The 27,493-nt window shown below is 47.9% G+C and overlaps 1 protein-coding gene across 4 annotated transcripts in view; it reads left to right on the top strand.

Annotated features, from left to right (window-relative positions):
* LOC119466198 (protein NDRG3) overlaps positions 1 to 27,493 on the top strand; it is a 67,860-nt gene that overhangs the window by 14,763 nt on the left and 25,604 nt on the right. Inside the window, exon 1 of one of the 4 annotated variants that reach the window (XM_037726693.2) lies at positions 24,451 to 24,599. The exons of 1 other annotated variant lie outside the window; for it this stretch is intronic. Coding sequence is in view for 2 of the 3 variants with exons in the window: in XM_037726697.2 (XP_037582625.1) it covers positions 25,067 to 25,176 (110 nt within the window). In the remaining variant the exon portion in view is untranslated. Of the gene's footprint in view, positions 1 to 24,450; positions 24,600 to 24,803; positions 25,177 to 27,493 lie in introns of those variants that run through there. 2 more of the 4 variants (XM_037726697.2, XM_037726690.2) reach the window with 2 other exon arrangements.

The raw sequence follows: 27,493 nt of genomic DNA, 5'->3' as shown, positions 1-27,493 counted from the left end.
GGAACTTGATGTGAACGAAGTGAAACTTGGCGGAACTTGACAATGTCCAGAATAGTATACTCCCGGACTGTCAAACCTGGGGCCAGATTCACAAAGCTTTTCTTTCGTAAGTTCGCTATGCCATTGGCTGGCCGCCTTCACTAATAATATGTCTGGCATCCAGATTGGCTAAAATTCTTTCTTACGAAAAATTATAGCGTAAGAAGGTTTTGTGAATTCGGGCCCAGGTTTGCCGCAATGCGGTATATATATATACCAACATCACGACAGCCCAAAAACCGGCGGATGCGTGTGCAGTTGGGCCCGTATTAGCGTAGCTTCTCAGAACCCTTCCTTATTGGTCACCGCGTTCCAGCGCCCGTCAATCAGCGATCGGCGTCATAGGTGATCACCTCGGTGATGCTCAATCGCAGAATGCGAAAGAGGGGCCGAACTCGCGAAGTTTTTCGATCGTGAGATATCTTTGCCTTTGGCCGAGATCTTTTTGTGAATAAAGGCACTATTTGCAAGACGTGGAAACTGTCCCGTGTGACTCCTGTGATAGCACCAGGTGCACCTTATCTGTCAAATGCTATACGTATATAGCATGCGTGCTTGCCACTTGGTTTAAGCATTGACCGATGCAGGCTTAAAAATTCAGAAAGAAGAACGCGGGAAAGCAAAAGGCGAACGGACATCTCGAGAACAACCGCGGAGCTGATTGCGGCGGCTTTGGCGCACGGAAGGCTCGCGCGTGACCTGCCTCGGCTGGCCGTAGAAAACAGCCCCCCTTTTTTTCCCCCTCAGCAGATTCCCTGAGCCGTTGTGCGTGCCGCGAGCCACAGAATGGCTGAGGCTGCCGCGGCGCGTGAAGCTCTGACGCACCTGTATGCCCGCCGGTACAGCGCGACAGCCGTGGTCCCCGATAGCCCGGGCCTGCTGCCGGCGAAGAGGCGCAAACAACCGCGTCGCCGGCCGTCGGGCCGCCGTCGCCAGCTGCGCGCTTTTCTTCGCGACTGAGCGGGTAGACTGCACTGCGGTTCGGGCTGCCTGTGGCGCGCATAACGGAGCTGGAGAGTGGTCGCTCGGTGAAAACGGTTTCCGTACCTGCAGTGAGCTACGCTCACGATAGCGTTTCGGTGGAAATCAAACAGGTGGCAAAACGGACGAATGAATGAATAAGTCTTTGTTTCAGGTATAGGGACTGGCGTACCTGAAATAAAGATACCCGAAAGAACTGGCACGGAACGCCCATATCTGGACAATCGTCAGTTCTCCTCATGAGAGAGTCAGACATTTCTTGTCGCAGGAATTGAGCGTTAGAGCTCGTCCCTCGCTGGAGAAATGATGCAGAGCTAACGAAAGCGAGCGAAAGCGTTTACGAGTGAAATGAATTGTTTTTCACCATCGTGGGAGGAGCTTCACTTCATCAAAAAGAAAAAAAAGAAAGGATCACAGAAGACGAGGGGCACAAGGTGCCTCGATACGACGTCTCTTTGCTGGCTTCAATGCGTGCGCGCTATAGAGCCCTGGAAGCTGTGCGGTGGTGGGAATCGGAATGCCAAGAACGAGGCTATAGCGGCTCAGAATGTACCAGTGCCCGTCGGCTGTAACGAGTCGAGTCGTCGCGCAAAGCAACTAACGCCCGAGGCACAAGCGCCACACGTTACGCATACTTAAAAAAAAAAAAAAAAAAAAAAAAAAAAAAAAAAAAAAAAAAAACAACTTGCGGGACGCGAGATGGCGTCTCGGCATTTATAGCCTTCAGTTTACGGATCGGCAGATCGTCGGAAATTTTCCTCGCCTCGGCAAGCAGCTCACATGTCGACGCTTTTAAATTTGCTTGGTCTGTTCGGACGTTATAGAAGATGGAGGGAAAGACAGCGGCTGGCTCGCTTCACTTAAAGGAGGGGAATGTGGCACAGCGAATGGGACGGGAGAAAATGACGTTGGTGAGGAGCTTTAATTCCACTTCGCGTATCACTGACGCTTTGGACGCTGTGATACACTGATAGCTCTATAATAGCGGTGCTTCTGTGTCAGAAAGGTTCGATATATTTGACGGCAGCGCTCGCGATCTTGGAATGCGTACTTTATCAATGTCAAGGAAATTATAGAAAGAGACGAACGGCCTCAACGAGCTAGTTTGGAGACAGTCTGTGTCTCATACAGCCGAAGCAATGAAAGTCTCAGAATGATCACTACAGATTGTAAATAAAGATGTCTTCAGCAATACGGTGTGTCGCTGTGTTACTTGAATGCTAATCGCATTAACGTCGGCAGTCAGCGTGAGATGGTTTCTGCAAGATTTATTTAAAAAGAAAAAAAAAAACTTGATTCAGCAGCGCCTGCGCTACCGTGCGTGGGTCAGCGTTGGCTGCACCTACTGAACCTTGGGCCACACTCGGGTCAACCATTCTGTCAGTGTCCTATAGTTGGACTCGAAGGAGAAAAGAAAAAGGGGGAGGGGTGAGGGGGGTAGAGGCTGTTCCAGCCCTCGTGTCACTACAGGCTGCAGAAGCCGGGCAGGTTCTGCTCGATTTTCGTTACGCTGATGTGGCTAAGTGGGGCGGCGACGCCGGCCGATCATGGGGAGCATACGGCGGCAAAGGGGCAATGAAGGCTGAAGGAACTACACGAGACCAGCATTCGAAAGGAAAGGCGCCTGGACGCCCACTCACGATGTTACCAGATTCAAACATTCTGAGCGTGACAGTGCCGGTTTCCCACACGCGAATGGGTGAGAGAAGAATATAAAGAAACGATCGAGAGCCTCAATCTTTTTTGTTTGTTTGATGTTGTTGGTGGTGGTGGTGGTGATGGTGGTAAAACCATATGAGCCAATAGACAATGACGCCAAGGTTAACGTTGGAAAAATTAACTGTGTTTATTTAATTGGGAAGTATAACTAATAAGGAAAAGGGAAAGGATGTGGAAGGAAAGCTAACTGGCAATTGGTGGTAGCTGAACCCATGAGCCTCCGCATGACGCATAAGTTGTGGGTAACGACGCGACCATGACTAATCATTATGGGGCGTGCCCATCCTCTACTTTGTTCCTCATGCAATGAAACAGGAGGCACGAAACACTTTATGTAGTCATGCGGCTACCGTGAAGAAAGCGACCCTCTTCTTGCGAATCTGCATACGGAAGAATGTCTTTCGGCATGCATGCTTGCCTGCAATACCTTGTGTTTCCAGAAGGGTCCATTAGAGCCCGCAATTACCATTATATCCCATGTCGTAGTCTTGTACTAATACACTGATTTGCAGGGCGTGTGATGATGCCACACCTCCGTGACATTGCAAGTGACGCTTAGGCTGACCGATAGCCGGCCTCATTCACAAGGATAAGTCTCACTGTAGCTACAGCCACCACACTTCACACTCAGCTGCACAATGTAATCTGCACCGTCACTATAGACATCTAATGCGATCACATGAGAGAGACCATATAATCAAGAACAGGGACCGCACGTGAAAGTTCGATCACGCTCTTAGAAGAAGGTCTGGACCTCGCACTACAATTTTACCTCCAACTGCAAAGGTTACGACACGCGTGCGATTGATAGAATGCGTACACGACTTGACGTGCATAGGGTGAAGCGGGAGAGAGCGTAAGTTGTTCGCAGAATAAGTGAGTGCCAAAACAGTGACCGCGTCAACATCCCGTCACAGTCAATAAACCGTCTTTCGTTTTCTCGCTTGGTATGCAGGAAAAATTAACAAAAATGATAAAAAAAGGGAAAAAAAAAACGCTATCAGCTGGGGCATGAATTCGGCCACGAGAACAGGTTAAAACAAAAACAAAAAAGTCACGGATTTACAACGAGCACTAGCGAATCGCATATTTTTTGTTTACCTCCTTCTTCTAAATAGCAGCTGCATTTCCCGGATGACAGCTTTAAAGTTAATTCTATAAAGGAAAGAAGAAAGGAGGGAAAATAGAGAACAAATAACGTTACACCTCAAAGCCGCAGGTGCTGCGCCGATGGTTCTGAGAGTACAAGCCGTTCGATATCCGCACACACACAGGGAGGTTTGAAAGAAAAAATATCGCAACAGCGATCATCAGCAGTTGAAAACACAAGTTGGGACGACAGTATTGCATACATGATGCTTTTGGAAACAATATTAAAAGAAAGGAACAAAGCAACAAAAGAGAAGATGAAATGAATATAAAAAATGTGGTTGATCCCTCTTATATAGGAATCGGTATAGAACACGAAAGTGAAACGTGTCTTCACAGAAGTAGTGTAATGTTTATTGCACATTGATATATAATGTCTATTGGTGTTTTGTGGCTAAAGCGCCCTTAGGCGTTGATGCACCCACGCTGACGCCTGGTGGCACGTCTCCTCCATCACGACTACCAACGTCGATGACCATGAGCAACCGTCGTGCATATGGAAGCTGCACTACGCTGCACACGCTAGCACAACGCGAAAGACGAAGCACGTAACTGACACACTAATACAACGCGCAAGACAAAGCACGTAACTGAATCGTCACCGAGTCAAATCAGCGCGTACAGCGCGTCGTAATTGCAGCCTCCGCGATCAACTTCAGAAACATTTTCAGAGCTAATTGCGGAGGCCACGCTCCGCTGTGCTGAGTACGGTGAACGCCACCTAGGTGGCGTTGGTAGTGCTTCTTGATGCCAGCGTCCCTTCGAATGCTGGCATCGAGGCGTCGTAGTGCTGAGACCACCGAAGCGTTCACTGTCGGTGCGCGTTAGTGTCATAATGCAGTACTTCTCTTTTCTGCTCGTAGGCGGCGGCACCGCCCCGAGCAAGAGCGCGGGTACACGGAGGAGTGTTAAGCCCAGACCACACGTACGCTTGCGGACGCGCGTAAGCTCGCGTCTACGCGCCTTGCGGTTGCCGCGCCTAGCGAGGAATGGCGGTTTGCATCCACAAATACGCGCGACAGCGCGCGCCACTGGCTTCACTTGTTTACACCTTGGCAGACGCCACTTCGTATCAAAATGCTTCAAAATGCTTCAAAGTGCTTCAAAATGCTTCGATATCTATAAACGTAATTGTTATCTTTTTGGAGCTGTTAGATCAGCACGAAAAGTGAAGAAGAAGCACTTTCTTGCATGATATATTTCTGCTTAACTGAGAGTTGAATGTACCGCGCCGTCGCTGCGTAGCCATGCGCGCCGACGCGAGGCAGCGAGGCAGCCCAGGCGCGCGATAACTGAGAGGAGCTGATCACCGAGATCGCGCCGCGTTTCGACGCGTACGAGCTGTGACGCACCGTCTGCGCATGCGTGGGCGTGCGGACGCGAGCTTGCGCGCGTTTGCAAGCGTACGTGTGGTCTGGGCTTTAGATATATAAGGCGCGTCTGTGTAGCTCTCTGCAAATGCGTTTGTGGCGCAATGGGTTAAACGCTCGGCGATCTATCGTCGCGGACCGAGAGGTCGTGGGTTCGATTTCCAAATTTTGCATGTTTGTGGAACTTTTTCTTCTGGTTTCTTTCTTTGTATTATGTTCTATGACGTATTTCCGTGACGGAAATACGTCAGTGAAGTCTTGGTGGACCCCGGCATAAAACACTTTCGTGTTAAAAAGCGGTAAGCAAGGCCGTGTATGCATAAACTGGCAGACGGACTAGCGCTTAATGATACGCACTATGCGCTATACTGTGTGCTTTTTGTCACTCTAATAGCTCGTCAACGCGCACACTACATAGCCAGAAGCAGGTGAGTATGTCTAAAGATAGTAACGAACATTGCTACATAAGTTTCGAATGATGTTCGCGTAAATGTAACTATAAATTCACTCACACATCTATAAGGCAACACAAATGAGCGCCCAGGTTAAAAACGAGTAAAAACTGACCGTGGATAATGTTTCTACATAAGACACCTCACCACCGCCATTATCATGATCACCGTTTGTATACATTATAGCAGCATGTATAGTGATGAGGACAAAGCAGCACAAATAATCGCCGTTTGACGCGTTCTTTACTTACATGGGTTCGGTGTGTGTGTGTGTTTGGGGGGTGGCAACGTTTTGCGGTGACCTTTTACAACGAAGGCGTTCTTGCACTCCACTGTACAGATATTTGTGGCAAAGTACGAAGAGTCGGATGCATTTGAAAGCCATACATCGCATTCTGCATAAAGGCACTCGTATATCTCGCTTCGATTGCTTGAACATTGCCACCAAGCGTGGCGATTTCGGATATTCGGATCCAAGAGTGCCATCACGGGAGCCAAGCACCTAGCCAGCGTTCATCCTGCGCCGCAGTGGAAGTGTGGCGGCGCCGCAGTATTCACGCATAATGTACGGGGCCGACTGATGCCACGTGTTCCGATTGGCGGGATGGGAGAAGCGTACTCCTTTTAGTATTTGCTCCTGTTCAGCGAGATTCGCACGACGGGAGGGATGGATTGCCGATTCAGTCAGCAGATGAGCATGCATGGCGTATAGCTCAGTGCCGCCGGATCACGCCACACACCAAAACGACGCAGACGAGCTGCTATAGCTGCACGATTCGTAGCATCTCAGCCACGTCATGGTCGTCTGTAGACTGAATCGGCGATCCGTTCCGTCTTGTGAATCCAGCTTAATATAGAATCAGTCAATCAGGGCCCATAGCTGCGGCGGTTCGAGAGGCAAGGTGTCCTTGGGCAGATGTCAGGAGCCGATAAGAATGCCAAGTCAGGCCGGTTTGTAAAACGGCGCTGTGGAACAGGTGAATCTACAAACAGCAGGATGCCAAGGAAGCGAAATATGTGTTAACAGGACAAGCGCTGTCCTGTCGGTGAGCTCGCCTCTTGCTTGTCCGTCTTTGTTCTGCATACGCAATCGCGCATCTTTGTTAGCTGGCTCGAGCTCCAACTTCCACAACCTCGAAGCGGCTTTTAATGATAGCGCGTTTCCTTCGCACTCCGAGCACGGACAGCCTGCGCGCGCTGTCCTTGCGGGAATGGGAGAGCAGCTGCAAAGCTTCCTCTCGTGCGACTGCTCGTTGTCGTGTTCGGCCGCCTACTCAGAACTATTGACTTCGCTACAGGAGCGTAAAAGGAGGAGCGGGAGGAATGGCACTACGTTAGGGGCTCCCCTTGTATACATTAAACCCTTGAAGTGTAATGCATCGCATATGAACAGCACATTTTAACATCTTACCGGCGTAGGGTGATTATTTTTTATGGATACCTATCCCAGCCGAAGCTGCGACGACAGATCGCTGAGTTCTTCTTTATCGACGAATGAAATACAATTCATGGGGCACACGAAGTCACGCCCTCCAGCTATGACGGTGACTATCAGCGCCCATGGAAGCTTTGGGAACACGGAAGTCGAGAAGAAAAAATTGCGTAGCTTGCACTGGAGGCGCAATGCTAAAGAGACAGCGGAACTGATGGGCACCTATACCTAGTCCTGGCTTTTGGGCTAGGCTAAACACTACCAAGTCATCCCCAGCATTTCCGGAATTTATTGATCGATTAGCTATCGATTGGCTATCGGTGACTGACTAAGCTTAGTCATAGCCATGCTTAGCTAGACTTAGCGAGGCTCAGCTTCGCTAGTTCACAGGGGTATGTGCCATTGCGCTTAAACCCTTTCTGTACTACCGCCAGGATCCGCCCACATTTTTTGTAGACGAGTAACGGACTAACGGCCGGCTTAAACAGCTCCGCTGTTAAAACTGAATTCACTACTGCGAAGGAATTCGGCTTCCATCCGTGGCTGTTGTGATCCATTATCTGTAACGGTTCACGGACGCTACAACCTCGTCCTGTTAGGGCGCTCTCTGTCGCTGTATACCACTAGCCAAGCAGCACCAAGCCGCGCTTGCATTGGCATACATATCGTGTTACGTGCCGCAGAGCGCCTCGCGCGCTGTGCCGTTTACGGCCAAGTGGTCGCGTTGATTAGAAGGCGCTCTGCGCCGTCCTTTCGATCCGCTGAGCTTCTCGACTCAAGGCGCCGAGCTTGACGCGGCCGCCCTCTCCGGCACTGCGGTCAGCACCAGTGAACGCTCCGCTGGGCGAGACCAAGACTCGGGCTGAAATACCGACCCCCCGAGCTGCCAGACCAACCGACTGCTCCCTTCATTAATGTGTTCCCGGGAGTCAGTGCGGTACAAGTGGTACGTCTCTATAGCTCCGCGCTACATGTAGCTGTTAATGCGATCGCTATCCACTGGGAGACAGACCGTCAGATGGAGAGTCAACATCTGATCTCGTCGCTCTCGTGGGAGGCGTGGACAGCCCAACTTGAGTGCCCCGACCGTAGTCGGTGGAAAAGTGGTACTTAGCAATCATGATTAAGGGCCCGTATACTATAACCTAAGCTGACCTCACCTTACCTAAGCTAGACTAACTCGACCAAATTGCTATCCCCGATTCACTCATGGCCCGTATTCACGAAGCTGTTTGTACCTCCACTGAACGAAGCCCATTCAACGCATTAACCTTCGCACCCAATCCCAATGGGACAAAAGTGCTTGGCACAACGTTGGCCCGAGGTCCCTGGTCGAGCTCGGTCCAAGGTCAGCTGCCGAGCGCGGCTCACATTTGGGGATTGACACGGGCCTCACGTTGGCGGACGTTATGGCCAGCAACATTGGGCCGACGTGAATGGCCAACTTGGCCAGCTGTTAGCCACTGGAGGACCACGCTTGGCCCGGGGATAATTATCGTATAGGATAATTATAGTATAGCATGCAAATTATACGTATTTGTAACCTAACCGCACATACACACTAGTGTAAAGTCAGCACACACAAGTACAAAATGCAGTGAATGCTTTTGATCCATTTATTCAACAAACATCTGTAAACCATACGTGCTGTAAGCACTTAAGCGTGTTGACGTGTTTTATTGCACGTGACGACTAAAATTTGTACTGTGGAAATTGGGAAACATACTTTCTAAATGGTAGGGACGCTGCCTTGAAAGCACCACTAAAAATAAAATATCGATCGATATGTGTACCGTAAAACGTCTGTACACTGATAACATAAAAAAAATCAGTTCAGTAAACTTGAGCCAAGTCCGTTCGTTGCGCCCTGCTATAGTGGCCCTGCCTACCCTGTCTACACGCTGCCTGCCACCTCTTAGAGCGTTCTCCATCTTTTTGTCTTTGGTGCCTAATATCCAGCGCTTCAGAGCGGAGCTCACATCTTGCATTGAGACTGTGGAGTGGTTCGCTGTAGAGGCACCCTGCAAATCAAGAAACAAAACAGCATTAGGATCGTTGATGTCAAACTGCCAGGCCACATTATCCTACATTTCAGACGCTGAGGAACTGAAATACATGTGTTTCGGGAACAACGCTACCTCGGATCATTCCAAGAACACGGAAGCAACGTTTACACCGGCGTCTCAAGCTCAGGTACAACAGGATGACGCGTATGACCGACTCATCGGGCTAATGAGAATTTTACTCTGTTTGCTAACACTCGAACATGTATTTTTCATTCAAGATTACTTGCCTTTTCCATGGAAGAGAAAAACGGCGCGGTGCCACATAAGTAAAGAAGCGTCCATGATGCTGACATGCCGGCTAACTGATCCAGCTGCCGCGACTGCCAAGTGGTTTCGCACTCCAGCAGCGTACACCACTCTTGCGCAGTAAAATGAAGTACAAAAATAAAGGTTGTCGTTAAACTTTAAGGAAACAAAGCTTACAAACTTTCCGAGACTATTCCCATAGAGAATTCATCCAATATACTGCCAGTTTATATTCATACATGCTTTTTCCCACGCGCCAAAGAAAGTGTTGGCCCCGCACCTTAAAACGAGGTTTTTATGATCTCGCATTACGACCTCCGCGCCTTCCAAGTCTCAGATGATGTTTTGCGACCCTATATAGTACATTTAAATGATGTACCAGCATCTCAACGCGCTGGTTTGCACGCGGGAGGTACGCGTCCTTGGCATGATGGTTAGAGTATTGGTCTTCATGTAGATGGTACAGTGTTTGAATCTGGCGGTGGCGAACGTATTTATTTATTTGCGAACGTATGCATTTTCTCACGTTCACGAACATACGGACCGGCCCTCGACCTCGTATCGAGATTGGCCCATGCTCGCCAACCGAGCTGAGGGAGCAGCGTATAGGGCACTAAGTCGCCCGAAGACATTGGGCCAAGCAAGAGGCCCGACCTTCTGCCGATGTGGTCAATGGCCAGGCATGAGCGGACCTTGGCCCACGCTTGTTTTGCCACCGACTTCTTCCCGACTTGTTACCAACCGTCGGCCGTGGGCTAAGTCCCATTGGCAATGACATCGTATGAACGTATGATTATAGTGCCTGGAATATACTTCCAGGCACTATAGTATGATGTCCTATCTAAACACATACTGTTATCATACGGTGTTATTGGGTGTAGTAGGTATAGTATGAGGCGCATTTTCTCTATCTATCTTTAATAGATACGCTATAGACGGATCGTAACTATATAATTCGTATCGCTTTTTTTTTCGGTTGTTCGTTCCTTCGTACGAACCAGTAGACGTCCCTGATGGTAACAACTACGGGGCGGGATAACTGCGGTGAAGAACTGACTATAGCAGCTTATGTGGCATGCGTGTATAACAACAACAACATCATCATCATCAGCCTATATTTATGTCCACTGCAGGACGAACACCTCTCCCTGCGATCTCCAATTGATTACCCTTATCTTGCGCTAGCTGATTCCAACTTGCGCCTGCTAATTTCCTAACTTCATCACCCCACCTAGTTTTCTGCCGTCCTCGACTGCACTTCCGTTCTCTTGGTATCCATTCTGTATTAACCCTAATGGTCCACCGGTTATCCATCCTACGCATTACATGGCTTGCCCAGCTCCATTTTTTCTGCTTAATGTCAACTAGAATATCGGCTATACCCGTTTGCTCTCTGATCCACACCGCTCTCTTCCTGTCTCTTAACAGGAAGGCCTAACATTTTTCGTTCCATCGCTCTTTGTGCGGTCCTTAACTTGTTCTCGAGCCTCCAAGTTTGGGTGTAGTATCGATATGGTAATCAAAGCCTATCACGATTCACTCGACGCCGGCCCTTATCGCCGCGCACACTCTGTACTCTTCTGTTCTCTGTACTCTTCAACACTCTTTCCTTTATTAACTTTAAATACGAGCACTGAATAAATCGTCTTTTCCCTGGTCGGAACTGGCCCGTGCGTGTCTTTCATAGATCAACGACGAAACATGCCGCATATGTTAGTACCGGTAGAATGTAATGATTGTACACTTTTCTTTTCAACGAGAGCTTACCACTGTCATTGAAAAGAAAAGTGCATATATAACAACACAGAGCTGCAAGTCGGAAAATTCTGGTAGTGTGCAGCTGTTAACGCTTGAAATGAGACAAATTAAATAACCACCAACCATGATTGCAGGGTTATTAAACTTAATCCAACGTTTCGAAGTCATCCCGACTCCTTCATCGTGGGTTACTACGGGAAGCTGCAGCATCATTTTGTTGATCCCGCATCTGCAGCATCAGTAAGTCCTGATGACGGAGTCAGAAATACTCCGAAAGATAGGGCTAAGTGTAAAGAGTCTACAGAGTCGGCGTTTGTTTAATAAGTCTAATTTCAAGTGTTCCCCAACCACAGACTGATCCAGTTAACACAACGCAAACGTGCGGTTGTTATGTCACTGGGTTACTGCGTCGCCCATGAGGCCCGTTTTGATGAATCCGCCCGATAATAACGCTATCTCGCTGAAGAGTTCACGCTGATCAAGCTCTGTGCGAACGCTCTCCCTTCAGCAAATCACTTTCAGCTTCACAATCCGCGTATACATTGGTTGGTCTCAGTGAGATAGTTTAATTACGTAGTTTGTGCGTTGCGTGTTGTGGTGTACTCTATGCCTATATATTGCGTCTCTGTGATGTGCACTGTGCGTATCATTTCGTTTTTCATCACTCCCACATCGACAAGCACTCTAGGCTTGTCGCCAGCCAAACATCTCCAGGATTCATTAAAGAGCACCTATCTCTCTCCTTCTCTCTATATTCATCGTTAGAAATAACATTAAGCTGCTAGCTAAATGGTTGTGGTACTTGTTGGCCGCCTTCTTAGTTGCTCAACGGCTTTCTGCTCGGAGCTTGCAACACACTAGTGACGCTGCAAAACAATGCCTGATCGGTTAAAACAAAGGGTTGCAGCGAGCTCAAGCACTGGAAGGTGAAGGACCGCGAAGGGCGAGCGTCTGCGTAACAAAATGTCATGCTTGTAGGTCAAATAAGCCTTTTCTGTATAGCTGAACAAACAGAAAGAGAGAGATACATTTATTTGAGGAAAGGCAGAGAGTTTGGCTTGAAGCGATAGCCTGATATATACTGTGCTCAGAGGGAAGGAGAACATGATAAGAGGAGGCACAGGGGGTAACGATAAGGACAGGCAGCAGAACGTGAGTGTATAAGCGGACCCGCCGAGCACAAATTTATATGAGCCGTATAAGGTATGTCAGTGTTTTATATGTAGTGACTTAAAACAAGCATCTATTCAGATGGTGTTGCGTCCGCAAAATCATTAATTTATATTCTTAACTAGGAAAGTTAAGGAATCACACAGAAAGAACCACGAAAATCATGAGGCTGGCAGAAATGTTTTGTGACATCCTCAAAGAAAGATAACTCCAACTCCCCCAAATTCCACGGAAGGTTACTGAAAAAGTAAAAAAGAGCATTCAAGGCGTAAAATAAAAATTGTGTTTTCTCGAAGGATGTCTAACACAGTGTAGCATAAGCAAACGTATTTCAGTACACTTAGAGCTCAGAGCGGGCTCATGAACTGTCCGGCTATACACCAGGCGACCCAATACTGTCGAATGCATTTTGTTTGCTGTCGTGTGAGGCCAGAGTGAAGGAGGGGAGGGGGGGGCAACAAAGTTATCGTCATGGTCCTCCAGCAGGCCTTGGCCACGACGTTCTTGTCGGTACCTGTCAGCCTTAACGACCACTAGGACGGTGGCGTAAAGGCTATCTATGCCTTCCGCATAGCTTTTTACCAGCTGTGAGGTCGGCGATCATAGCCCGGTAAAGTCCTACCAGAAGCACCTTTCAAGCGCTCCCAACAAGAGCAACTGGAGATTGCGTCTTCCAACCTCATCTGGAGCATGCATGGTCAGGGCCGTTGAAGGGTCACTACTCGTCAGGTTACCACTGCAGTTCACTTCGACGGGATACTGCGAGTTCACGCAACTCGCCTTCTCACGTCCTCCTCGAATGCTCGGCGAGGCTGCAATGAAGGGGGACAAAAATGAGAGGGAAATGGAAACAGAGGCTTTTCGCAAAATGGATCTGACAGCGCGCAGGCCAAGGTCCGCGCACGGCTCCACGCCGTGCGCCCTATATCCGCCGTCTTCAGCCTGTCACACCTTCCTGTCTTTCTCCCGTCGCCCGCTATCACCGTCTGACGTCCCCGTGCTCCGCACACTTACGCGTGCAAGCGCAAGAACAATTTACTGGCGCGCGCGCGCGCCGGCTGTTTTTTTGGCTAATTAGCAGCGCGCGAGATAAAGCAAAGAGCCTGCCGGAGCGGCGGCCGTGTAAATCTTCTCAGTTCACCTCTCAGCGTCATACAGGACGCGCATCGATCGTCTTACATGCTGCCAAGAGCGCAGGAGATGACGGCCGGGCCTCAGGTGCGCTACGCGTCCAGAGCAATCCTTTTCGGAAAACTGAGGCGCCAGGTAACCGCAGCTCTCGCCTCGGTGCGAGTATATACGCCGCTTGTCGGAAAGTGCCCGGGCAAGGCTTGGCCGGGCACCTCCTCAGCCGTGACTAAGGCGAGTGTCACCACGAGAAAGAACGTTCGGGCTCAGTTTGAGCAGCCTAAAGGGCGTATATGTGAAGCCCGCTGGCATGTTAGATCACCGCCTATACGGAAGTGGCACGATTTTGCTCTGCAGCGAAGGTATAGATGCCCAGTGTGCAGCGAGAAGTAATGCAGCTCCAAATTCATCAAACTTCTCTTACGCAAGATCATTTTCTTATTGGGCGGTGTTCGAGCACCCGTCATTTACGATAGTGATCAACGTGACAGTGATACGATCGCATGTATATAAGGTGAAATGGGCTGCCTTCTGAACTTTTTGAGCGTCTGAGTGCCCTCAATACGACGTCTTTCGTTCGACTTGCTTTCTGCTGCATCAATCAGAATCGGGAAAGAGCGTGCTGCGCATGCGGTATAGGAACTCTATTCCCGCAGGGTCTGATTTGAGATATAATTACAATGGTTGTTCTTCAAACCACGTGGAGAGCTTCTCGTGTCCGGAGGGTTTTTCGCTTTGTTATAATATATGAAACTTCTAATATTGTCCGAATCTTCGCAGAATATGACGTAAAGGGTTGAGATGTTCAACATGCGAATCTGACAGTTAGAATGGGGGAAATGCGAATAAGCGATGCAGCCTGCCGAATTGAAGCGCTGCGGTTATTGGGGCAGAATCCATGAGCGAAGACGTCGGCGCAGCGTTCAGCAAATGGAGAAGCAAGCCCAAACATCGAACGTCCCCGCAGTTTACTCCAATCCGTTGAATGACAATTGGCCGAGCAGACCATTCTATATCAACGACCGTCTTATAGCGTGTTCATTCATTAACGGGAAATGCTTGTAGTCGTTTAGTAGCACATTCTTGTAATCGTGGATGTGCACATTTATTCGAAGTCTATCAAACTTTGAGGCGTCATTATGATAAGAGCACGTGGGAAAATTTTGAAGCTTTCTGCATTGACCAGATAGAGGATGTTTCTGTGAGCGCGCTATTGCTATCGCTCGCAGCTTTAATATCACTTTTGTTTTGTCCTTGCATCATCATCATCATCATCATCATCATCATCATCATCATCATCATCATCATCATCAGCCCATTTTTATGTCAACTGCAGGACGAAGCCTCCTCTTCCTGCGATCTCCAGTTACCCTATAGTCTTGCGCGCTGATTCCAACTTGCGCCTGTAAATTTCCTAATTTAATCACCCGACCTAGTTTTCTATCGTTCTCGATGCGATTCCCTTCCTTGAGCACCCATTCTGTAACTCTAAGGGTCCACCGGTTATCTATCTTATGCATTACATGGCATGCCCAGCTCCATTCTAAACTATTTATGTCAATTAGAATATCGGCTATCCCCGTCTGCTCTCTGATCCACACCGCTCTCTTCCTGTCTCTTAACGTTACGCCTAACACGTTTCATTCCATCGCTCTTTGCGCAGTTCTTAACTTGTTCTCGAGCCTTTTTCTTAACCTCCAAGTTTCTCCCCCATATATTAGCACCGGTAGAATGCCATGACTGTACACTTTTCAACGACAGTGGTAAGCTCCCAGTCAGGATTTGGCAATGCCTGCCGTATGCATCCAACCCATTTTTATTCTTATGTAAAAATCACACGGCGACAAGTCATGTGAATATGGGGGATGTGCCGTAGCAAGAATAGCGTGTTTGGCCAGATACTGCTGGACTGATGCAGCTGTATAGGGCGACGCATCGTGCAACAAGAACCCTTAGAGAGTTTTATAGAATAGGGGCCCTAAACGTTTTGGGGCCCCAAAGAAATAGCGTCGAAGCCAGTGCGCATGCGCGAGACGCCAACTGTTTTTGGGTTTTGCGTCGGGCACGCTATTTCTCTGATTTAGCGGGAGCCCCAAAAGCTTTGCATCAACAAACATTGCGGCACCCATTGAAGCGACGGCTCTAACCGAGCACCAAACTGGGCTCGATTCGTGGTAACGCGTGAAGTTCGTATAAGCTAGGAGAAGTGACTGCGGTTATCCCTTTTTCTCAACTAACGTGTGTAATGAAGATTGATTCATTAGACGCCGCTGATTCCGAATTCGATTGTCGATTTCATGGCTCATAGGCCTAACGTGGATTAGCTTAACATGGTGAAGGCACGTAAAGTTGGTTACTCAAAATTAAGCGCAACAAATCGCTTGCTGCTAATAGAATAACCTCTAAATTGTAATTAAACACAAAAACACAAAAGTCAAAGTTACTTTTCTTATCATAAAATGGTATAGTTTATTTTAATATTTATAATAGTTTTTCTTTGACACCGTAGTGGCGCTGCAAGCGCAAGACGCTATTCGCAAACGCAAAGCCCTACTCACCATACCTATTCTAAAAATCTTCACTCCTGCATGCCACAACGCTAACACCCGCAAAGCTCTTTGGGGCCCCGAACTTCTGGGGCCCCTATTCCAAAACTCTCTATTGCCTAAATGATGACAAATCAGGACGGCGCCGCCGAATTGCTCGGCGCAAACATTTTATTAAAAAGCCAGTGTAGAAGTTTTGGTTTATTGTTTGTTCTTCAGGCAAACACTCACGGTTCGCGAACCCTATAGCATCAAAAATTGCGATCAACATTGTCTGTATACACATGTCTTCCATGCTTGTCCCTTCACTTTTTTTGGAGAGAGTTGAACCATGACCTCGCTATTAGGCGCTTTCTCGCTTCGTTTGAGGGTCATGCTTGTAGCACCAACTTTCGTCTCCGGAAATGATGCATACAAGTTAACACAAATGTGCGATCACTTCTGGCCTTTTTGAAAAGTTCAGCAGCAATTGTTCCTCTGGTTTCTTTCTGTTTGTCTGTCAGTGTGTGAGGGACGGTTTTTGCATTCCGTTTCGCTAAATTGTTATGGAAAATTTGGTGGAACACATAAATGTGTTCCACCATATCTTACACGTATTATGCATGCAAACACAGCCATCGTCATGTAGTAACTGCCTCACACGTTCTATATTTGCAGCGGTATATGCGACGTCGACGGCCAGCCGATGCTGGGCTCGCCTTGCCCTCCCAGAACTCTAAGTGCCATTCAAAGACACGGTTTCTAGAAAATTCTGCGTCAGCATATGCTTGCTGAATCACGTTCCATGTCTGAATAGGGGTTTTTCCTACTCTAGTGCAGAACATTAACTTTCTCCTCGAAACCACGATATCATAATCACCTGTCAGTGCTGTCACCTACCTCTCTCTGTATCACCCACTTCCCCTTACCCCAGTGAGGAGTAGCAGGCTAGAGACACGCTCTCCAGGCCGACCTCTCCTCCCTTCTCTTCATTAAAATCTACTCTCTCTCTCTTCTCCTCGAAACTCCCCATGCACTCGGAGTGCCCTCATGCCCACGGAGTGCCCTCATGCCATCACAGTTCAAGCAAGAAATGTAGTCGACATGGGTGGCAATGTGGGATTGATTGTTGGTGCATGTTCACTTAATGGTGGTTGAGCGCAGGGAAACACCAGGACAAAAGACATTGGACGCACAGGCACAAGTGCCTGTGCGTCCAATGTCGCTTTGTTTATCCCTGTGTTTCCCTGCGCTCAACCACCTTTATTCAAGCAAGCGATGTGGTATAAAACCATTCACTTTCGGTGCGTGCCACACGAAGCCAGAGGTCGTATGCTATGTCATCGACCTGCATGGTAAGATGAAACGGCGTTCATTTCTGCTGGCTAAAGCGCCGATAAGCAAGGATATACATTGTGCGCGTTGAGTGCATGCTTCATGCAGGTCCGTGTATAGTATACGTCGGCAGCTGCAGGGACGACCGATGCTTCTCGGCGCCACGAGGAGAATCGCGCCTCCCTTCTTCCACGCATGCTGGGCAGGTATCGACTTTGATTGAAGTTGCTGCAGTGCCGCAACGCATGCCGCAAGCCCGGTGGGAGCCCGATAAGCACGCTCACGAGTGGCCGGCACAGAGCACTGCCCCGAAAGAGCCGACGATAAGCCTCCGAGGCGTAATGGTGAAGAGATGAACGGCGTATCGCATTGGACCTCATTCATTCCGTCCCGAACACCATAGCGTCATCGTGCGCCGAGTCAGCGCGCTGCTGACTCGTACAAAGCACCCCTGACGTATACCGTGCGCACCCTGTCGCTTCGGTGGCTGCGCACATATCCCGAACCATCGGTCAGAATGAGCCTCATCGCCCGTCTCCGCATGGTCTCAGTGGTCTTTCAAGATTACGGCATTGCGCGTACAAATTTTACTTGTCGTTCGTGTGCGCAAGCATAGTAGAAGATAAACGTTATACAGGAAGTGTCGGCCGCATATTTCGGTCGCCACAGAGCCCGCCATATCAGCGCACCCGTCTATATATATACTCTGGCGGGGCAGCGGCGACAACTGGCGAGGGCTTCAGCGTGGCGAATTGCAGTGGAACTCTGCATATACCCCAATTCCACTGTTGCGATGCGAGCTTGAATCAATAAGTCGCTCGCCTTTTCTATTACTTTACTTTTTACATCCAAATGGGTCGTTGTCGCGCCGGCTCTCAGATTCACACAAGTGGTTCTGGGTGCAGTGCCATGACAAGTAAGTGATTAAATACCGTAGTGATTGACATTTCATCTACTTCACTCTCAAGGTAATAAAATTACAGAGAGGTCTGGGGATATATAGTTAAAGAAAAGCATAATGTTTTTACAAGAAGCGAGTGGAAATAGTGGTCCTGAAATAGCTGGCACCGATGATGGATGCAATGTCTCCGCGGGAACGTGGTTCCATGACAGTCCCTTCATGTATAGTTTGGACGAAAGAATTAAAATTCCTATTAGTACACCAATCAGGTACGCCAACACTGTACCGTGGAGGTCGTAGAAATGTATGAGGGCGGTGTAAAGAGAGTGGCGCGTAGAGCGTGCTTGAAATGGTATATTTTATGTAAAAGACAGAGGCGAGCAGATTACCACGAAGTGAAAGATAGGCAAATTAGGAGCCGATTTGATTAATGCGTCACTTGCAGTACTGGAATAGCTTGACAAAATGAAACGCACGAAACTGTTTCAGAAGATCGTTGAGGCGAAGTGGTGCTAAAAAATGACGTACACAGGAAAACACAAGCGGTTTCGGATGGCTGGAATGCAGGATGAATGAATAGATTCTGGTGTTTTACTTGCCAAAACCACGATTAATGTTTACCACCAGGGGATATCTTGAACGTGCCCCCAATGCGCGGGGCACGGGAGTTCTTGCAATTCGCCTCCATCGAAAAGCAGCCGCCGCGGCCGGGATTTGAGCCCGCGACCTCACGTTTAGCACCGCAACACCATAGCCTCTAAGCCACCGCGGCGGGTAGGTTCGAATGCAGAGCCGATTGCCGTTATTTCAAATAACATTTTCTTGAACGTAAACACACCATCAATCTAAGTCCCGCCACCCTTATTCGTGGGATAGAAAGAGGAGAAGAAAAAAAAAAAGGATTCTGTAAGCCACCGTTACACTCTTATTATTATTCTTATTATTCTTCTTCTTCTTCTTCTTCTTCTTATTATTATTATTATTATTAGACATCGCCCAAAGTGACATATATTATATATGTCACTTTTGGCCATGGCTATATTATATAGCCATGGTCTATGAGGTGTGGCTTTTCTTTCTTTCTTTTCTCTCTCTCTCTTTTTTTTTTTTTTTTTGTCGTCGTCTTCCTTAGCTGCAGCGTCACCTTCGCGGTCATTCTCATTCGCCTTTCTGACCATAGCCGTAATCATCTTTTTCCGACAGTTTAATGGCAAGCATGGCTGTGCAAATTCTCGGTCAGACTCCAAAATCAGATGTTTGGCACAACGCAGCTCTTCAGCGATATATAACGCAGACGTTCTGGCACCCATTTGAAAACATCGGGCTGTATCCGAAACTCTTCAGCATAGTATCAAATACAGCAACGCACCTAACGGGTATGCTTGGCGTGTCAGCCTATATGATGTAGCCGAGGGTTCGCTGTCTTTCCAAGATCACGGCGTAAATGTGATCAACACTTCTGAGGGAAAATGAGTTGAAAGCATATGAAGTCTCGCCACCGCGTTTCTTCGATAAGAAGTTCATAATAAGAAGGCCCGGCAGTAAACTTATGAACAGTTAGTTTTAGTTTTTCGCTTAACACGGTGGCGGAAATTTTCTGAGGAATGAAAATTTTCTTTTTGGAAGTTTGGAAATCGACACTGGTATATAATCACATAAGAGAACGCTCTTTCTATATATTGCATTGAAACACTCTGGAAGTCATTTAGATGGAAATATATGTTGCGGTGCCCTCACAGCACCGCTAAACGTGATGACCGCTCTCCCTATCATGTTATTCGGTCCAACTAAGTATTCTAGAATCAATCAATCAATCAATCAAGTAATCAATGTGCAATGTATCTCATGAACGCAGAAGGATGGTCATCTGGCCAAGTTGGGAAGGTACTATAACGAAAAAATGGTATTGTCCCTTTTCCGTCCCTGCCCTTTCGCGCTTTTTTCGCTATCACATAAATAGTTGACGCGCGCCTCTAGTATTGAGGAGACAAAGAGCCAACCGATATTGCCTCACGCCAGTCACCCGGTGGTCACAAAAAAAGCGTGACCGATCGCAAGCCGTCTTGGACACTTGATTCCTCTTTATTTTCTTCTGACTTTTCCCACTTTCTTCGCTTCTATCCACATTTTGAGCTGCTCTTTTCATGTACTCTGACCGCGATGCATAGCTCGAGGGAAAACGAAGGGGAATTATCGGACTTCTCGATTTAGGTGGGACACCCTCCGCCTTTTGTGGGCGCCGTCCCACTGTCCCGACGTTCTATCCGTTGCATCCAGGAAGGAGGGGACCGCGCGCGTGCGCCCCCCCCCCCCCCCCCCCGAAATTTCTGTGTACAAGGGATAACTGGCATAAAACGACGTGCGACAACGCCCGCCTGCCCCGCCCCCTTTGCCCGGATAAGTGCGAGATCTCCCTCGACAAATATTCCTGCGTATGCCAGGTTGCTTCCGTTGCACGACTTGCACTGCAACCTGGATTGAAGCTCGGCGCCGGCAGCTTTGGCGCGGGTGCAAGCATATCTCTGTCAACAAGTTGCTTGAGCCGTCAATTTGACACATCTCGAACTCCTATATTCTGCTACGACAGCACTCCGCGCAGAAAGAGAATGAAAATAGGCGCCAAAAACCGAAACGCCCGTGGGTTTACACGTTCCCTCTAGCCGCCGTGGTTGGCTTTGGCGTTATGCTGCTCAGCACGAGGTCGCGGTATCGAATCCCGGCCGCGGAGACCGCATTTCGACGCCCGTGTACCGTACATTGGGTGCACGTTAAAGAACCCCAGGCGGTCAAAATTAATCCCAAGTCCCCCACCATGGCGCGCCTCGTAACCAAACCGTTGTTTGGGCACGTAAAACACTAGACTTTACTTTAACGTTCCCTCTCGCCCCTTCCCTTCACTCACGGCGTCCGCATTCCAACGATGGTGTAATTATCAGGAGCCTCGCACCGTGGAGTACCTCATGACCGCTGTGTTACAACGAGACCGTGAACTCAGTTAGTCAGTCATTCCCCCCCCCCCCCTCCCCCCTCCCGTATCCTGCTTTTTAGCGAATTCTCTTGAAGTTAACCGCCGTCTTCTGTCTCACCGAGGAAAAAGCGAAGGCGTTGAACGCGAGAAGCGCTAACTGCCGCGGCTTCAGTTTTGCTGTTTTCGGCTGGAAGACGGCTTCGGAGAGCGAAAGTAAAGAGGCGAGAACACCATAAAGCGCGCGAATGCTAGGCAGACAATAGGCGAAGAAGATAGACCGCCAATCGCAAACCCACACATCGATCTAAGAGGCCACGTTCCTAGCGCGGCCTTGTGACAGGTGACCTGATCGGTTCTCTACACTGCTACACTGCCTCTCTACACTGCTATACTCTCAGGCCCCGTGTGTTACATTGTTCTGAAAAGTAAGAACAATGCATAAAAAAAAAAAAAAAAAACCGCCTACAACGACTTAAAAAGGCCCTGAAACATTCGCCCTTTTAACCCTTTCAAGCGCTTCAGTCCTCCGTAATATTTTCCAGGGGAACTTCTGGGAATTTCAGGAAATATTCTTTCAATATCATAACTACCTAAACAATTATAATTGGCATAATTATCTTTCAGTACTGGCGTTTGCCCGTGCGTGAACGCACCAATGACCTGACCCTCCAAGATGTGGTTAAATATGCCCCGCGCAAGACGTTCTTTGTTCTTTTTTTTTTTTTTTTTGGGGGGGGGGGGGTGGTGGGGGAAGGGGAGGTACGGGTGTGTTTAGAGCTTTACACATTTACGCCAGGCTGTATGAAATTACGTCAACGAACTCGAACGCAACATATATAGCATGTTCACAAACGTGTCTTTACAAACGTGACGTGTGCACAAACGTGACTTTAGCGACCCAGCGAAGCTGTTGCTGTCGAGCGCTTCAATTAGTAATTTTTTTTTTCCAAAGCTCGCAATTAACCCGTACGTTTTAAACTTTGCCCGCACATCCAACATGCCCCCATTCTCCGTAAACTTAAACTCGGTGGCAGGTTTAGTTCTCCCAGAACACCAGGAAAGCAAGGCTTGAATAATGCTTTTGAGTGCTTGCAGTATAGTAATCTTCTAATGGCGGGGGAGGGTGGCGGCAAAAGCGGGTTGGAGTCACTTGCCCACCCTCGAGCCGTTTGCGCTGTGTATATATTATAAGAGGGGGGGGGAAGCGACACCGCGAATTAGTGAAACCTTACTGTTAGTTAACGCAGCAACAATAAGTTAGAAGGTCGGAGATAGGAGCGGTGGGGACAGCTGTGTGGCAGAGATCGACCACGCCCATCGGCGATGTCTACAGGCATCGCCGTCCTGAGTGGCCGCCACACTGCCGACCAAATGAAGTGTGCGGGGTTTCAAGTATTTTTTTTTTTTTGGCCTAAATTCATATAGCAGCTGCTAACACCAGAAATTGCGCTATAATCGTCGATAAACTCTGATAAATAACAATATAACTAATTAGCTTTAGCGCTATTAACTTTTGCGCACACATTGGAATGGCGGAATTGAAGACCGTCAGTGCTCGAGACGTGTTTACTTAGTATGAATTATGACATAGCACTGTTTAAATATATCCGTCCCCAAAATAAGCGACGAAATACATTACTATTCCATGTAGCTGCTTTGTCAACATGGCAAGTGTTGAACGTGAGTGTTCTACGTCGCAAGTTTGGGACAGTCATCTCGAAACTGGTGCAAGTCTCAGGGTTCCTCAGGAGCTACCTAATGGGACGAGATTCAGTGTTGCAACTGAGATGTGTGCACTAAAGTAAGTAATTACGATGTAATTAGTGAAAATCAGTTAATTATATTATTGTCAATAACAGCACAAATGTTTATTTCCGCTGCTCTCGAGAACCTTGTCCGGCAGTAATGATCATTGTCTCAAATTCCTTGTTCTAACCCCTGGAGAGAGTCGTACCTGAAGCAGTCGGTATGCAATTGTACTGTGCACACATATGCTTGCGTACAGTGCGCTTGCGTGCCATTCTAAAAAAAAAAAAAAAAAAAAAAAAAAAAAAAAAAAAAAAAAAAAAAAAGCATGTTTCACTCTCGGCTGCCGCGGTGTCCTAAGTTACATTTCCTTTACGTTGACGACTGGCAAAGTATTGGCACAGATGAGCACGCGGTACGCTATACTGGAATTTTCTCATTGTCGACACAAGTACACTGATGAACTGCTCCGCGAGCCTGGATCGAAAAAAAAAAAAAAAAAGTGCTTATCTCTTGCGGTGATAAGGCTATTCCGCGGAAGACTTCCATGCGACCAAGCTGAACTACGGCACCCCTAAAGGTGTTGCTTACGAAAGCACAGCTGCGCCTAATAGTATATGATATCAGCAATGAATTCGATGTGACCCATCCTTACAGCACTCGTTCACAGTCCGTCCTCTTGGTGTTTTTTTTTTTTTTCTTTTTCTTTTTACGATTGTCCTGTGCATGCACTGCGATTGTAGTCTATGATATCATCAGCCTATTCTCTGCTCTACTGGTTTCTGCAGCTTTGTCGTAGGTAAAGCAAAGTAATTGGTACGTGGGTGTTTTGGAGTTAAAAATAGAAACCACTGTCGTACGTTATTCTGTTTTGTTTCTGCGCCTTGGCATATGGCAAAAGACGGCGCCAAACAGGAAGCGTCTGTTCGGCTTGCCCTTTTTACACCAAATTTGTGCGCTACCATTTCAAATTTTCCGGGCTCTCGGAGTTTTTTTCGTAGGGTTGAAGAGAACACCAGACTAATCAATACGCACGGTCAGGGCCGCGCTTGGCTATAGGCGCGCAACAACTCGCTCTTTGTGACTTTCACTGCGCAGTTAAGTGATCTCATGCTAGCTAGCTCGCGCTTTCTATTGCATCACTGAGCCCTGTGACTAATTTCAAACAAAATCGACCAGGGGAAAGGTAGAACGCCATAATGGGCGTTGCGCATTAAGCGGCTCTCCGGCCCCGAGTCTGTGCGGAGGCCCGCTTTCCGTGTCACGTACCCTTCGCGACATAAATCGATGAGTCTACTTGGACTCGTACACGGAGAGAGAGGCGGTCATGCATGAGGAGCACGAAGAGACGGTCGAGGAGGAGGCAGCGGCGGTTAGCTTTTATTTTTAGGCGGGCGCCGATGTACGTGTGCGGGAGAAACGCGCACGTGGTGTCTTCGTTTGTTGTGCCACGTGATCAAGCCTAGCCAATGGCGTGCGAGGAGGAACCCCGCCCTTTAAAGAACGCACAAAGGCGCACCGAGCAGCACAACACAAGGTGAACGAGGAGCTAGCGAGCTGCCTGCGTCGCGAGTAATCTGCACGTTGTGATTTCCCATCTGCCGTGCCCTCCAGGTAAGTCGTTCCGTCTCTGACGCGTCGCCGAGTCGGCCTGCGCGGTGCGCCGAGCACCTTGCCCACGATTGCGGAGTCGACTGGGGCCCAGCGCCGTTACACTCTACGTTAACGCGCTATAGACGCAGGCGCTGGCTGGCTGGCCACGTAGTTCCAGGCCTAGGTGAGCTGTCATCGCGGTGGGAGGTGACTCTTTGAAAACCGGATTTTCAGGAAGTGTGACTAGCCACTGGCGTCGAGTGAAACGGAGGCCGTCCTTTTCTCAGCGTGCGGCGCGGTGAAGTCTGTTGGCGGTCGGCATTGTCTCCGTTCAGTCCGGAGAGCCGAACTACGGCGTGCTGTTTCTCGCTCGAGGTGCGATCGCATCCAAAGAAGACAACGAAGTTGCACTGCACGTGCTTTGCTTGATCGAGCCTGCTCGGCTTGTGTTCACCCTCGTGCTTCGACTTGGACGATTGGAGACAGCGATGGATGCTGCCTTGTCGAAACTGGCGAAAAAGGATGTTCCGTATGCGAAAATGATTCCCGTTCAAAAGGATAGCGACAAGAGCGAGTTTGTGGAAGCGCACGATGAGAGGTGGGTGACCTCTCAAAAACGGCCGCACCGTATTCTGGTAGGCTCGTGTCCAGAATGGTGTGCGGCTACGCCTTTCTTTTGCTGGCGCACATAGTAGCTCGGAGTTCTCGGGAACCCTCTTTGTTCCTTAATCGTGATTGAATAACGCTTTTTCGCTACGCCATAGAATCTGTCCCTTTGATGTAAACATTCCAGACGAAAAGCACGCGCTTGAAGCAGCTGTATGGCTATGAAATGCGGTGCCTTATTGATCGCTAGCGCTAGCATGGCCCACATGCAGAAAACTGAAAGCGTGTGCGGTTTATCCTTCTGTTGTTGTAGGGGTTTGAGTCTTCAAGACCGCATTTTTACTGCCTGAGGGACGATAATCTATCAGGCATGACCTTTTGACCATTTCAAGCGGCGTACGTGCTCGCTACCGCCAGCACCTTGAATTTACCGAATATTGAGGTCAGCGATAGGGTAGGACATGATAGGGCTCCACTCGGGGATACGTGTGTGACGCAATCCAAATGATGGAGCACGGTACGCAGCTACTTGTTAATCGAGAGGAATATATCAAGTTTGTTGTATTACATATGTTAGATGTACTATGTTTTTGCACGGATCATGCCTTAACTGACAAGGGCATGCTTCTTGCGGAAATGAAGTACTGTAAGCGCTACGCTCATCTTTACACAACATTTTCTTACCGGCCAATTTTATATCCACAAGTGCGGATCGCCTGTAAATATGTGGGTCAGCTGTGTTTTTCGTGCATGTGTACTTTCGTCCCTTTCCCACTAAGCTGCTGGCCTTGGGAAAACCTGTGCGTCTGTAGAGTTGTTTAGCAAGTTCAAGCTCTAAACCCTGGCTGTGGCCTTGTCTCTACCTACGTGCTTTGTAGAACTACCGTTCTTGCAATCAGTGCAAATCTAGTGGATGAGGTAACAGCCTTGGGAGCCTGTTTTTGCATGCATAATAATGTTATTGCTGTGCAATACAAATATGCTGCGGTCTCTTTCCCGAATCTGATGCATGCTTATTTTTATTTTACATTGCAAAGTGCAATTTGAAAAAAATGGCCTGGTCGACCTTTGTTAAGTGTACTCGTTTAGTAAAACAACTCCACATTTGTAGTGTAACTTCTATAACAATATTTCGCCGCTTTAAGGATCTGACGCTTGATGTGAACTAGCAGTAGCTTTTCTGTATTATTTAAGGGAATAATCGCCAATGGCATACATTACGATTCAGCCCCTTCTGGTAGGTTACTTGACATTGCTTGGCTCAACAGATTGCAATGTTTAGTGAGCTAATTAAGAAAATATTTCACTAATTCTTTATTACTCAGGTTAAGGCACACATTGCACTTCCAGAAATAAAGTCTGGTAGTAATGAAGTCATACTCACTTAGCAGAAAACCTGAAACAAGTAGCACTTCCGCTATATACTTTTTCAAAAGATCTGCTAAAAGTGTTTGCATTCCAGCTAGTTTTGTCCTGCTGTGCACAAGGGAGACATGTCGGAAACTACTGAAACAATGTTTTTTGTAGATGGATATCGTTGAACAGTTGCTAGTCTTGAGATTCCTGTTGAGAAAATATGACTCACTGCGAGCCTTCATTTCTCAGCATGTGTCCTAAAGTAAGTAGTAAAAAAAAAAAAAAAGGCTAATCATAAAACTGTAATTGGGTAACTGAACATTGTGTTTTGTCATACTAGCAAGGTCTGACTTCATGTAATTCACCTGAACACATGAAGCTACATTACCTGCTACAGGCAATGTTCTTTTCTTTTTTAAATCTGTTCAAAATAATAGTGCTAATTGTAATGGCATTTCGTCTTCTATGTGCACCTATTCAAGGTGCACATGTGGTAGGAAATAAGTAAGCGGCATTTTACAAACCTTAACAAGGTGGACAAATACAACACAGATTAACTGCAAACATGCAGCTGTGCAGGAGACAGAATGGCTGGCTTTGATAAAATTTTGTATGAAGAACAATAAAACACCGATAAACACAATGCAGCCACATCATTAAAAAGTGTTAAACAAAGTATTTTGCTGCAAGAAGAATGTTATGCAAGTGCCTTAGTTCTGATATCACTTTGAAGGCAAACAGCTTCCATGAGCTGTTTGCACCTGTATGGTAGATTTGCTTGCAAAAAATATCTCGTTTGAACAGTACACAGTAGGTTAGTATCTTCTGTCTTGCTTGTCTACATTCAAGGAGGCTTGATTATATATTCAGAACATCTGTCTTGATCTTGTATCAGTACAGCTCTATCAGTGGGAAGTGCAGTGTTGTGGAGCAGTTAGAAACAAACTGCTGTC

The sequence above is a fragment of the Dermacentor silvarum genome, chromosome 1 (assembly GCF_013339745.2).
Source record: "Dermacentor silvarum isolate Dsil-2018 chromosome 1, BIME_Dsil_1.4, whole genome shotgun sequence".
Taxonomy (NCBI): domain Eukaryota; kingdom Metazoa; phylum Arthropoda; class Arachnida; order Ixodida; family Ixodidae; genus Dermacentor; species Dermacentor silvarum.
The sequence above is the reverse complement of the archived record's forward strand: the minus strand, read 5'-3'. Positions and strand labels throughout refer to the sequence as shown.